The following is a 13,829-nucleotide window of genomic DNA, read 5'->3' as shown; positions in this document are numbered from 1 at the left end:
ATACATATAAGAATATTTACATCTCAAGAATAGACCGCTACATTTTCAAAGCCTTTTATTTTCTTATGAGCAAAAGTTGTTCAAGCTGCATGTGTCTGAGTTATAGTTTCCATTACCAAGTTGTGGGCATGATGAGCTGACCTGTCAAAGTGCTCCATATATTCAGAAATGTCATCTGTTCTTGTTTAAACCACTATTTAAAACAAAAACCAGGACTAAGCAAGCTACTTCACATGTATACAGTGCATTGTGTTTATTCTTTCTTCGTCCCTAACTTGACTTAATTCCTTTGAGCAAAGGGCCTCAACAGTTCATCTCCAGCAAACTATCCATCCTGAGGGTAGGCACATAAGTGAGACATCAGAGAGCAGGAGGGGGTACATATTTGTTAAAACACGAACTCTTATTGCGGTATTGGAGTGTAGTCATCATACACACTACCTTTGAACAGCGTAAATGTCTAGGAATTGGGGATTTCCCAAAAATGTAAATTTCATCTAATACATACATGGTGTTATGCACTACGTAACATCTAGAGCTTTGGTTAACTTCGAGCAGATAGAGCACTGCAATGGCTTGAATAAATAATGACAAGCTTATAGATGGAAGAATCTTACATGTAAGCCTTGTGAGACGGTGAGCAACTTCATTATCTAGGCTGAAATCACTGGAGACCCCTCTATCTGATTGTCTACAGGCCTGAAAAGGTTGAGCTGCATGGTTACTCCTAGACAATATAGTCAATTTCTGAATAAAGTGTGTCTGTCAGGTCCTCTTCACTCGAGTTCTGTCTTTTCAGACACAGGGAGCCTCGGCTGTCAAAGAGATGAAGAAATATCCATTTGTAGCATCATACTGGGTCAACAGCATTTTGAGTGATGGCTATGGCTTTTGTCTACCACGTGTTTTTGCAAAAAAAATGTAATGACTTATGCCTTAATTTCAATTGAATATAAATGTTGCAGGTTTGCAGCACATAGACTCTTACCCGAGATGTTGGCACTGGAGGTCCCCAGCACAGGGGCAGTGTTCCCTTGATCCCTGGCCCTCTATGTCCCAGGACAGCAGCTCCATAAGGTGGTTGGGGGAGCCATGACAGCGCTCACGCTCTATTGGCTTGGCCGTGCACACAGGGAACTGCAGGGCTGACCACAAGGTAAGGGGAGAGAGATGGGTAGTGACAAAGGTAAGTGACATTACTACAGAAACGTAAATACAGGTGTACAGTAAATGGACCGTGCTTGGAGGGGAAAGCAGGTTATGGGCTTTCAAATGATCACTTAACTATCTGAAACTTCAATGCACCCTGCTTCACTTGACTTTGTGACTATCATAATTAGCTAATTACATTGAGAACAGAGACTTTGTGGTATCGCAATTTGAAGCCTCCCTTTTTTGGATGTCAAAGAAATCCCTGTAGGTTTTTATCTGGCTGAGTCAAAGCCAAATGGAAGGAGCCCATTTCGCTCACCACAGATTATGTTAATTTCATGTAGAATGACTCAGGGTGTATAATTCCGCAGAGGAATTATGTTGTGTGTGTGACCTTGTGGCCTGCACCTTTATGGAAAGCACAGCAGAGGTCTGGGCTGCAGTCGTTCTGGTATTGGCAGATGCTGCCAGCTTCCCCCTTAGTGGCGTTCTGGCTGCACTGACCCCACACACACAGCTGTCCTGTACAGCACTCCTCATTCTTTTTGCAGGGCTGGAACACACACACACACAGTGACAAACTGTTAGATAACATGCATGGCATCCTATAAACCCCATGGTCATGGAATTGCATGACCGGTCTCGTGTAACTCTCATAAGCTCTCTAGGTGCAGCAAATTCCTGCTACTTGTGCGCTAGTGTGCTGCTTGACATATGACTGTGTTTTTCTGTGCAGGACATTAACACAGGCCTTATCAACTAGGAAGAACTATTCTCAGCATACCTTTGACTTTGAATGCAAGCTAGTATCTATAGTATTACGTGGATGGATTTCCACTCTGCCCTGCCAAAAACATTGGTCTTAAATTCAATTACATTGCTTGTGTCTGTAGAGTAGGCTCTCTCATTACCTCTCATCCTGCTCCTCTCTTTGTCCTCGGATAGAGGGGGAGAGAGGTGGAGCTCTTATTCAATCAGACACATGCTTTAATATGCAGCCAAGAGGAGAGAAGCTCTCCCCCATGAAACACTCCAGTTACACTTGTGGCAACACTGCAATGCAGTAACAATGCAGAAGCAGCTGCATCATATTGTTTAAGCAATCTGCTGCTCTGTGATTGCTGTGTGTGTGCATGTGTGCACTAAGGCACTGTTACAAAACCTGGAGATGGTCTGAAGTAGTACGTAATAGGAACTAGGAAGAAGTCAAAGCCCCCTGGGAAATATGGGTCTGCATAAATACATTCTACCGTAGATGGGTTCAGTGTCAGGGTGTGTAAAATGTGTGTGGCACTGTTAATAACCATGAAATGGACCTACCACGTCGAGGGCTTTGCAGGTTAGACACTTGGATCGGTGCGTCTCATACCGGCAATATTTCCCCTTTTCACAGTCCTCATCAATGATACACTCCTGTGAGGTAAGGGAAGAGGGGACATTCAACACACCCACCTTCACAGATTCACCTGCAGAGGGTCGCTATATGGTACCAAAGCCGCCCACAATCCAGAGTTTTTCACTAGAAAACAGATTGTACTGGGAAAATTGGCTAAATCAAACATGGTAGTCTTGAAGAGAAATTCAGAGGTTGTAGCCATGTACTATTGCATACTTCTTTACAAAAGTTACTTTAAAATAACTGTAAAGTACATTTTTGAGGATGTGATACGTTGTTGCACGATCTCCTCCAATATTTTTCTGTGCCAAAAGTGACCTGAATAAAATGGGCCTGCTGTTGAAACTGGGACAATGGGCTACTTGTCCCAAAATGTTAAAGTAAACATCCAATTCCCTCTCACTTGTCTCTCTACCACATATCATAAGGAAAAGACTGGCAGGAATAGCACGCTCTGAGACTGTCAATTATTTTAACTAAATATTAAAACCTGTAACTGCAATAAAGGGCTGAGTTGTGGCTGCCATATATAATTAACGTAGACAGGATGCAACTCTGAAGAGAGCTTATCAACCAGCCACCATCCTGCACATGTCACTCTGCCTGGATAAGACATAGCTTTAACCTGGCTAATAGAGAATGAGACAGCGCAGTTGAGACTGGAGAGGCGTACAGAGCCTGGGTCAAGTGAAATGAGATGCCCAAACATGACAGCCGCTGTGGCCGCATGCAGAGCAGCGCAGAAAGAGGAAACACAGCCCATGACTTGATGCATTTTTCATGAATTGTGACTTGCATTAAGGATGGAATTGTTTTCATCTTATGCCCACTGTCTTTTATTAACCACAAAACACCAGTTAGAGTTGTAGTGTTCCAGTTATTGTGGATGTTTTTATTATTATTTTTTAAAATCTGTTGTAAATGATGGAGGGAAATTCCAAAGATTGTTGTTGACTCACATGATGAATATTATTTTCCTTTCCACTGGACTGGATAACTGTTCTGGTGATGTGGGTCTCTTCTGTTCTGTTGTCTGTCTCCTAAAGAAAGAGAGACACATTTCCAGTTAGGATCACTTCTGTAGGATTTCTGCAATTTTGCTTTCAGTCTTCATAACAAATGTGGGATGCCAAAATACTAATACCATATAATATTACAATTCATAATAGCATTTCAGCATCCTAGGTTTGAATGGAATACAGTATAATAATACATTTGCGTATGACTATTACTGTACCTTGTGTACTGTCTCTATGGTGTGAATGGATTGGTTTTCAACCACACTCTCAGAAGTGCTATCGTTGTGATAATTTGAGGGAAGGTTATTGGGATGCAAGCTGGACTTGGCACTCTCATTGTCCATCTAAAGAGGTTTGATGCAAAAGATCAACGTTACATTGAGGTCACCACTGGGTTTTTTTTTTTACACATTGTGCATGTTAAGATTGACTTAGACTCATCTCAACCCACATATGGGCAACTGTTTTTATTAGTCTAATAAAGATTTATGTCTCAAGTTAAACTTGTTGTTGCTTTAACAAAAAAGTTTCAGATCAACTAAAAGTATATAATAAGAGTGTACTGCACTATTATCTGTTGCATTTTACATAACATTAAAAATCATACAAATGAAACGGGTGCTATGGGACATTTATTTATCAAAGCTCTGAAAATATACATCTGAATAGACCTAACCATTAACCGACCTGGTGCACCGAGTCATCCAGTTTATTATGCGTGTCCTCCATCAGTTGCTCTACCTCCTCAAACATGTCGTTTAATGTCGTGTGTCCTTGTGCCATATTATCCTCAAGGATCTGGTTTATGTTCAAATCCACGGGCCTGGCAGATTCAGGAAGGAGGATGCCATGGATAGACGTTAGGCTCAGGGTTAGAAGAGAGAAATACAACATCCTTGCTGCTGCACGAAAAGGCACCAGAATGAATGAGGTTCTTTGGACGTTGCCTCTGCGCATTGGGTGTGTGCGGTGATGCTGCTGCTGCACTCTGTCGGAGGGGAGGGGGAGGGGGGGACTGTATTGCCTTATGCATGTATTTATATTTTGAGAAAGATGTAGTTTATTTTGCCCCAAGTTATACTACGACTGTAGGCTATAGCCTAGTCGACAGGTGCAAGCCAAAGTGGTACATTTTCGATGCTCTTACCTTTCATAGTGGCGCCAGTGGCGAGCCTATTCTGGGCCAGCGGCAGCAGGCTGTGGGAGGATGCGGCCAATGGAGGAGGGACGGTGGCACACCGCAATGAGCAGACTTGCCTAGAGCCTTTGTTGACGTTGGAACATCTAATGAGACCACCGTCAGTGTTGACAACGACTCTTTATTTTGACTCTTCAATTAGAAGTTTATAATTCACTTGTTAATATGTTTCCCAATCATTAGGCCTAGTTACAATGTGTTACAGTTGTGATAATTAGATACACAGGAATAGAGTCTGCTGTGACTATGTAAACGTGGATGCATAATATGGCTATGTCGCATGTTTTCTCCCATTTACCACTAGATGGCCTCATTTGCATGCATGGAAATTATTTTCAGTAGCCTCGTCTAAACCACTGCGGAGTAGCCTAGTTTATAGGTTTATGGTTACGTTTGCGTTAAACGCCCTCCCACTACCACGAGCAACCACCTGACTAAGTAACCATCTTATGTAACCATACCAAACATATTATGCTAATATGAGTGTCCTGGATTTAGCCTTACTATGTTAAATCGAGTCTGAGACCAGGCTGTTTAGAGAGGTCACTCCTTGGTATGAGGGCCTTGTGATGACATTGGGGCAGAGAGGTGTCACGGTGATGATCTGACCATGTCATTTTATGTAATGGAAGAAACAGTCAATATTTTGAAAGCAGTCCAATTTTACTCACTGCGTTATTGATTGCCAAATGTAGCCTATTAGAGGATACATACATTTAGCATAATTTGATGCATGTTCTTTTGTTTTGTTTGTTTGTTCTTGAAACATACTGGACACTACACTGAACCGCTGGATATGATATTTTTGCTAGAGCCTGTGCACGTGCCTCAATCATTTGCTGAGTGCATCTTGCGCCTCAAAATGTATTTGAATTATTACAATGATATGCATCATGATTTAGGCTATATGCTGATATTACATTTGGTTAATTTATTTGTTGCTTAATTAGCAAAAGACAAATTAAACTGAAATCCATCTTTATTCTCCATAAAAAATAATCAGAGTATACTACAATCTATGCTGTAATTATTTTGCACTGTGGCTACATCTACAGTATTTGCGTGTAAAGTTTTAATGACGCCTTTTATCATTTAAATTTCGAGCACAGTGTATCAGAAGTTACCATTGGGTCTTGTAATCTCCAGCACCGCCCTCGTGCAATAGACGGAAGGTACTATAGTGAGACAGTAATTTAGCCCAGTAGTAGTTCAGAGTGAGTGACTGGAAGAAACGTACCGACACATATAGCCAGCGCAAATTCTATTAGAAACATTTTCTCTGACCGGTCATTGAGGTTTTGAATATCCCTCTTACATTTACATTTAAGTCATTTAGCAGACGCTCTTATCCAGAGCGACTTACAAACTTACTTACGACTTACTCTTCAATCAACTGCGAAGACTGGACCAGTTGATTTATTTTTTCTAATCTGTAAACTAAAGTAAGTCACACTTCCAATTACGCATGTTTCACAAATCAGTGACCGCTGGGCAGATGTCTAGGCAATTGAGCAACATGACAGTTAAGTCTGAACACTGTGACATAGTTCATTCAAGTTAGTAACATCGAATCTTACCTGAGGAATTGATTTTGTTTCTCTACTGTGGGATTTGTACATGTTTTTTTTTACTTAGTATTCAAATAAATACATTCTGATAGGATTAGATACAGATTCCTGTACATACAGTAAGAGCCTGTGTGTCTGAACTGGACAATAAAGCATCTGGTTTGTCTCCATACTCTGATAAAATAGCTCTGTGTGTTCAACCATTATAATAATGATGAATGTGTCTCTGCCATAATCCAGGTTTAAAAGCCTTTATGCTTGATGTGTCTGGCTGAGTTTTACAATGTTATAGGCTACTACCATGGCATGGTATTTTCTTTAAAGTTACATTGAGTTACATTAAGAGCGAGACAGTAAATTACTAACACTGTACTATTAGTTTGAGTAGTGTGATTTGTCACCAGTAATACGTGACTATTGAAGACTAAAGGATCATTTGAGTATCCAGGCTGGAACTTTTCTCACATCTTCTCCCATATATGAGAGAGGTTGTGAGAATTGTTCCAGCCTGAATACTCAGAGATAATCGTTTAGTCTTCAATCATCACTTGTCTCAGGTGAGACTATGTTTATGCCAAATTAGAATTGGTCACAATTTTGGATTCATTTGTCAATTGAAATCAAGCTTTATTTATATAGCACATTTCAGAAATGAATGCGACACAATGTGCTTCACAGGAAAAAACATAAATAAAAAATTATGAAAATAAAAACCTAAATATTTACTACACAACAAACATAATAGGATAAAAAACAAAAGAATAACAATACAAACTGAAAGACTAAAAAAGCACCCAAAGGAGAAGCTAAGCTAAAAAGGTGTTTATTAAGATCTCTTTTAAATATGTTCGGTTTCGGCCCCCTCTTGTTCTCTGGCAGGCTATGCCTTTACGCTTGATGTACAGTTGAAGTCGGAAGTTTACATACACTTAGGTTGGAGTCATTAAAACTCGTTTTTCAACCACTCCACAAATTTATTTTGAACAAATTATAGTTTTGGCAAGTCGGTTAGGACATCTACTTTGTGCATTACACAAGTCATTTTTTACAATACAATGTGCCTTTAAACAACTTGGAAAATTCCAGAAAATTATGTCATGGCTTTAGAAGCTATCCACAGTAAAACAAGTCCTATATCGACATATCTTGAAAGGCCGCTCAGCAAGGAAGAAGCCACTGCTCTAAAACCACCATAAATGTGCCAGACTGGTTTGCTGCACATGGGTTCAAAGATGGTACTTTTTGGAGAAATGTCCTCTGGTCTGATGAAACAAAAATAGAACTGTTTGGCCATAATGACCATCATTATGTTTGGAGGAAAAGGGGGAGGCTTGCAAGCCAAAGAACACCATCCCAACCGTGAAGCACGGGGGTGGCAGCATCATGTTGTGGGGGTGCTTTGACTGCAGCAGGGACTGGTGCACTTTACAAAATAGATGGCATCATGAGGGAGGAAAATTCTGTGGATATATTGAAGCATCTCAAGACATCAGGAAGTTAAAGCCTGGTCGCAAATGGGTCTTCCAAATGGACAATGACCCCAAGCATACTTTACAAGTTGTGGCAGAATGGCTTCAGGACATCAAAGTCAAGGTATTGGAGTGGCCTTCACAAAACCCTCCCCTCAGTCCCATAGAAAATTTGTGGGCAGAACTGAAAAAGCGTTTGCGAGCAAGGAGGCCTACAAATCTGACTCAGTTACACCAGCTCTGTCAGGAGGAATGGGCCAAAATTCACCCAATTTATTGTGGGAAGCTTGTGTAAGGCTACCTGAAACGTTTAACCCAAGTTAAACAATTTCAAGGCAATGTTACCAAATACTAATTGAGTGTATGTAAACTTCTGACCCACTGGGAATGTGATGAAAGAAATAATATCTGAAATAAATCATTCTCTCTACTATTATTCTGACATTTTAAGTTCTTAAAATAAAGTGGTGATCCTAACTGACCTAAAACAGGGATTTTTTTTACTAGGATTAAATGTCAGGAATTGTGACAAACTGAGTTTAAATGTATTTGGCTAAGGTGTATGTAAACTTCCGACTTCAACTGTATCTGGCTGAGGTTTACAGTGGTATAGGCTTCTACCATGGCATGGTATTTTCTTTACATTGAGTTACATTAAGAGAAAGACAATGATTAAGCAGTCATTCATTGAAGGTTCATCACCCTTTTATCTCAGGAAAACTATATTATTATTATTTGATTGTTTTCTTAATCATAGTATACTGTTAAGGCTTTATTATATTGTATTCATATCAACAGATATTACTGTCTGCACAAGCCAGTGAGCATTTTCTCCCCCTGCAGCTCTTAGTGGTGAAATACAGAGTTACACAAAGGCCCTTTTTCTGTCAGATGAATTCATGTTCCCCTTTCATAAGAATTATGGGAAGTTCTAAGGTTACTCACTAACGTGTTTGATGTTGAGTTTGAACTTGTGGCTTTAAATAATAAATACTGTACAGCAGGCTTTGTCCCAGGTGAGGCACATTAGCTACAGCATACAAGTTCAGATGATCACAGATCAGTTTCCGAGACACCTGTAAGGTATTTAGATACGGTATATAATCTGTTATAAACACACATTTTGGATTACTGAAATCTGAATGGAATTGTCCATTTTCTTTTGGGTACTCTTGAAAGTGTACCTACAGTATGTGGTGGTATCTGTCTGATTTATATCTCAAAGTCACACTAGAAAATAGGCCACTGTGAGTACCTGGCCATGAGAGAGCAGCTGTGACTCAGTAAGGACATTTTGTCATACAGTCATGTAATTTTCCGCCCCCTCTTGAATGAGCAATAATTTCCTGTGCATCCTGTGCCAGTTGAAAACATGGCACGCTCTTCCTCACCGTGCTGTAAGATTTAAAGTCCTGCTTTATTACTCTGTGCTTCACTACCTTACTGATAGAGTATGTGTCAACATCTCAATAGACGACATGTCTACGTGTCTGAATCTGTCTCAGGCATTGGTTGTCCATGTGTGATTTTAAATACTCTGTTCTCCCTGGATTTGAAAAACATTGCACGCTCAAACAGAAAACACACATTTATTTTCTCCTGTCTTGTTGGAATTTCCTCAGGAATGTTCAATCATGATAGTATTTCTTGTGCTTAACTGAAGTTAAGGAACAGTAAAAATCATATTGTTCACTAAGATTTATACACTTGCTGTTAGCCATGGGAGTATACTCTTAGAAAAATGTGTTCTTTGGAGTGCTGTATAGAGCTTTTAGGTGTTCCATGTATGAAGCAAGCGATAGAACCCTTTTTGGTTTGATATGGAACCTTTTTCCAATACTATACAACATAGACAAATGTGATTTCTTCAGAGCAAATGTTTTTCTGCAGTGTATACAACAGACATAAACAAATCCAAAGTTTATCTGTAGTGGTCCTCTTCTGTCATTTTTCTTCTCTTGTTTTTATCACCATACCTATGCTATCTGGAATAACAAACAATACATCATCAGGTTTGACTTGCTCTCCCCAAAAGCAGATTTCTAGAAAGATCACAAGGTTTTATATCGGGAGTGAATGTAGAGATGGAAAGATGCTGAAGGTTGATGGTCTCTCTCTAGACGTCACAGTTAGTCTAATTGGGGGGGTGGGGGGGTAAAGATCAAATCCACGCTGATTTATTACATTTTAATATGTCTACATGAAAGTTCCCAAATGTTGTTAAAACTCAAGAGTTAGTGTGTTGCCAAAATATCTGAATTTGCCCCCTTAAGGGAGTTTCCCAAACTCAGCATGAATCTGCTGTTCTTGTAATTTTGTCAAAATTTACTAAGTTTGTAATTAGTGGTTGTGCCGAGGCTTCAGGGGCAGACTGGGACAAAAATTCAGCCCTGGCATTTTAGCCACACCAGCCCCCATCCACATAATAATTCACATTTCCCGTTGCTGCAGGATACTTTCCTGCTGTAGCAAACTGGCTCAAATTAAGATCATACATTTGTGTGTCTCTATTTTCTTCCTACTTCCACTGTACTCACCTCTGAGCTGTCTCTGCTAAGCCTCCTTTCCCACAGCACTGGTAACAGAAGACCAGGGGACCCCACTGCCTGTGCTGGGCCCAGCAACATCCTAGTTGTGAATGATTAAGCACATGTATTAGATAAAAAATAACAAAAAATACTGAATAAATGCTTAATAGATGACCATTGGCCCATAATACCTTATAAAATCCTCAGAGTGCCTGACTGTCATACATGTCCTCCCCTATCTTAAGGGTTAATTTCTATTACATACAGTGCCTTTGGAAAGTATTCAGACCCCTTGACTTTTTCCACATTTTGTTACGTTACTGCCTTATTCTAAAATTGATTAAATAGTTTACCCCCCTCATCAATCTACACACAATACCCCATAATGACAAAGCAAAAACAGTTTTTAGACTTTTTTGCTAATTTATTAAAAATTAAAATGGAAATATCACATTTACATAAGTATTCAGACCCTTTACTCTGTACTTCGTTGAAGCACCTTTGGCAGCGATTACAGCATCAAGTTTTCTTGGGTATGACGCTACAAGCTTGGCACACCTGTATTTGGGGAGTTTCTCTCATTCTTCTCTGCAGATCCTCTCGAGCTCTGTCAGGTTGGATGGGGAGCATCGCTATGCAGCTATTTTCAGGTCTCTTCAGAGATGTTAGATCTCGTTCAAGTCCAGGCTCTAGCTGGGCCACTCAAGGATATTCAGAGGCGTGTCCTGAAGCCACTCCTGCGTTGTCTTAGCTGTATGCTTAGGGTTGTTGTCCTGTTGGAAGGTGAACCTTTGTCCCAGTCTGAGGTCCTGAGTGCTCTGGAGCAGGTTTTCATCAAGGATCTCTCTGTATTTTGCTCCGTTCATCTTTTCCTCGATCCTGACTAGTCTTGCCACTCTACCATAAAGGCTTGATTGGTGGAGTGCTGCAGAGGTGGTTGTCCTTCTGGAAGGTTCTTCCATCTCCACAGAGGAACTATAGAGCTCTGTCAGAGTGACCATTGGGTTCTTGGTCACTCTGGCCAAGGCCTTTCTCCCCCGAATGCTTAGTTTGGCTGGGTGGCCAGCTCTAGGAGGAGTCTTGGTGGTTCCAGATGTCTTCCATTTAAGAATTATGGAGACCAATGTGTTCTTTCCAAATCATGTCCAATCAATTCAATTTAGCACAGATACTCCAATAAAGTTGTAAAAGCATCTCAAAGATGATCAATGGAAACAGGATGCACCTGAGCTCAATTTTGAGTCTCATAGCAAAGGGTCTGAATACTTTTGTAAATATGGTATTTCTGTTTTTTATATTTTTTTTATACATTTGCAATATTATTTAAAAACCTTTTTTCACTTTGAAATTATGGGTTATTGTGTGTAGATTGCGGAGGAAAAATAGTTTACAAATCTATTTTAGTATAAGGCTGTAACGTAACAAAATGTAGAAAAAGTCAAGGGGTCTGAATACTTTCTGAAGGCACCGTAAGGGCAGTGTGTGCTAGCTTCCATTAACCAACACAGAAAGACCTCCCCAGCAGGTGTTAATACTATAGCTTTTTAAACAATTCATGAAGCTTGGAGCGCAAACCCCTGGTTGTATTTCAACTTTCCAAGCAGAAGTTGTAGTTACTGTATATTTTAGTTGGAAATGGTGATAGCCACATATTAAAATTGCTTTCTGAAATGTTGTTTTGGGAGTACAACTACTTCTTAATCGAAGCCCAAGCGGTTGTTTACTGTAGTTCAACAGAAGTCCTTAAGTTTTTATTATGAAATCTAGACAGAAAAAACTGTTGCAAATACCGTCATGTGGTCACATCCAACAAGACCAATATAACCAGAGGACAAAGCGGTCCATTCATTCCATCCACTGCAGGATTTTCTCACCATTTGCTGTTGTTATTTCTACAATGGTGTGAATGCAGATGTTGTCTTGTACCACACCTTGCAGGGCAAAGGAAACAACCTTATCCCCCAGCAGAATAATAATACACCCTTTGCATAAACAAATGACCCTGCCCCAAACGAATTAAAGCACCTGTATACTATGCTGAGCCCCTCCCAGCCATCTCCCAGCACTCATAAACATTACATCACAAAAACACACTGATAACGGACTACAGAATGGGCCCAGAGTCATGAGCACGCCATTGGATTGGCACTGTAGGCACTGTATATATTATAGAGGAGCCACAATATTAAGAAACTGTCAGTACATCTCTACAGCCTTTTAGCGAACAAAATAGGCTTTCCAGCCTCCAGTGTCGATGCCTATGTAATGTAATCCGACACCAGAGTCACTGTTACCAGTGATGCCAATTTAGCAATTTTATTGCTAGATTTAGCAACTTTTCAGACTACCCTGGAAACTTTTATTTCAAACAGCACCTAGCAACAAATTTAGCTACTTTTAAAAATGTATTTGGAACTTTTAGCAACTTTTGAAAAGTGACTCAAACGCTAAAATGCACAAATGTTCCCTCTAAATGACACAAAAACGATTTTCTCTGTCACACTCAGTCACAACACACGTGCCTTGCTGCAAAAGTGCATTGTGAGTGACGTCAGCAGCGGGCACTCAGCTCGTGCACAGGTAGCAGCAGGCCAGCAGCAATTTCAGTAAATTACAAATCATTGTTGGCTGACTGCAGCAGCAGTAGTACGTGTTCGGCGAGCCAAACCCAATGAATATAGTTGGTCACGAATGTTGATCTTGAACAGAACTTACAACATCAATCAACATGTCTCAATCAAAATTGTACAGAAAAGAGTGGGAGTCTGTACCTGAACAAATGTCAAATCATATTTATTGCCGAGATGGCCAGTCAATTTGAGAAACGTTATTGTGTATTCTACATAATGACACAGATTTACGTTATCAAGCAATGACATCTCAATGTCATTTAGCAACTTTTAGCAACAAATCAACCTGCCTCTAGCAACTTACCCTGAAAATGAGTTGGCAACACTGCTCGTTACTACATCTCATAAACTTATACCCACTCGCTGACTGAACAGACTGAGATTCAGAAACATTGAAAAAACAATGTAAATACAGTCTTTTTAATTTACCTTTAACAGAGGATTATTTAGCAATTATTACACATTAATTCAGTGTTTCATTGTAATACATTATAACTTTAATAAAAAGCAGTAGCACTGTATTTAATGTATTTTAGATGGCTATTGGCTTATGCATTATAAAAGCCAATCTAACAACCTTTTTAGGCTATTGCAAGTTAGTGTCCGTCATACGTGTTCCCTCGAACACCCCCTTCCCTAATTAGGCCTACGTGTTAATTAGTCTACTATTTCGTACAATATATCCCCCAAATATTAACTGGCAGCATTAGGCTACATATGTGTATTTTGTCTGTTTTCTCCCTACCTCGACTGCACTGTCTTCTACAGCAGAAGCTGATCCGTCGGTGCTAAGCCTAGCATCATTTCTCAGTACAGTCACAGAACTCAGCAGAACCAGACTCTGGGGCCTCAGGTTAAGAAAATAAGTT

General features: G+C 40.0%; 2 protein-coding genes across 14 annotated transcripts in view; one reads left to right on the top strand and one right to left on the bottom strand.

The window, feature by feature from the left end:
- Window positions 1–40: 40 nt before the first annotated feature.
- dkk3a (dickkopf WNT signaling pathway inhibitor 3a) lies at window positions 41–4,526 on the bottom strand. The gene is made up of 7 exons (XM_029639126.2): window positions 4,255–4,526; window positions 3,786–3,911; window positions 3,508–3,588; window positions 2,473–2,565; window positions 1,561–1,705; window positions 989–1,145; window positions 41–815 (listed from the first exon to the last, which is right to left on the bottom strand). Exons 1-7 carry the CDS (start codon window positions 4,522–4,524, stop codon window positions 728–730), a joined length of 960 nt encoding a protein of 319 aa, XP_029494986.1. The 5' UTR covers window positions 4,525–4,526; the 3' UTR covers window positions 41–727.
- A 1,660-nt stretch (window positions 4,527–6,186) lies between these two features.
- The window catches only part of LOC115112216 (F-actin-monooxygenase mical2b-like), a 45,389-nt gene continuing 37,746 nt past the window's right edge, over window positions 6,187–13,829 (top strand). For all 13 annotated transcript variants that reach the window (XR_003860907.2, XM_029639114.2, XM_029639111.2 and 10 more), the window contains exon 1: window positions 6,187–6,207. The gene's annotated coding sequence lies outside the window, so the exon portion shown is untranslated. The remainder of the gene's footprint in view (window positions 6,208–13,829) is intronic.

Source organism: Oncorhynchus nerka, linkage group LG27 (assembly GCF_034236695.1).
Source record: "Oncorhynchus nerka isolate Pitt River linkage group LG27, Oner_Uvic_2.0, whole genome shotgun sequence".
Taxonomy (NCBI): Eukaryota; Metazoa; Chordata; class Actinopteri; order Salmoniformes; family Salmonidae; genus Oncorhynchus; species Oncorhynchus nerka.
This window is presented reverse-complemented; position numbering and strand designations above follow the sequence as displayed.

What these genes read in the sequence shown, in the direction of transcription:
- dkk3a (XM_029639126.2), bottom strand. Translation starts at nt 4,524, where the DNA reads ATGCGCAGAGGCAACGTCCAAAGAACCTCATTCATTCTGGTGCCTTTT. An exon ending in CTGCTGTGCTTTCCATAAAG is followed by an intron (nt 1,146 to 1,560) that starts GTGCAGGCCACA and finishes CCTTGTGGTCAG; the next exon opens with CCCTGCAGTTCCCTGTGTGC. An exon ending in CTCCAGTGCCAACATCTCGG is followed by an intron (nt 816 to 988) that starts GTAAGAGTCTAT and finishes TCTCTTTGACAG; the next exon opens with CCGAGGCTCCCTGTGTCTGA.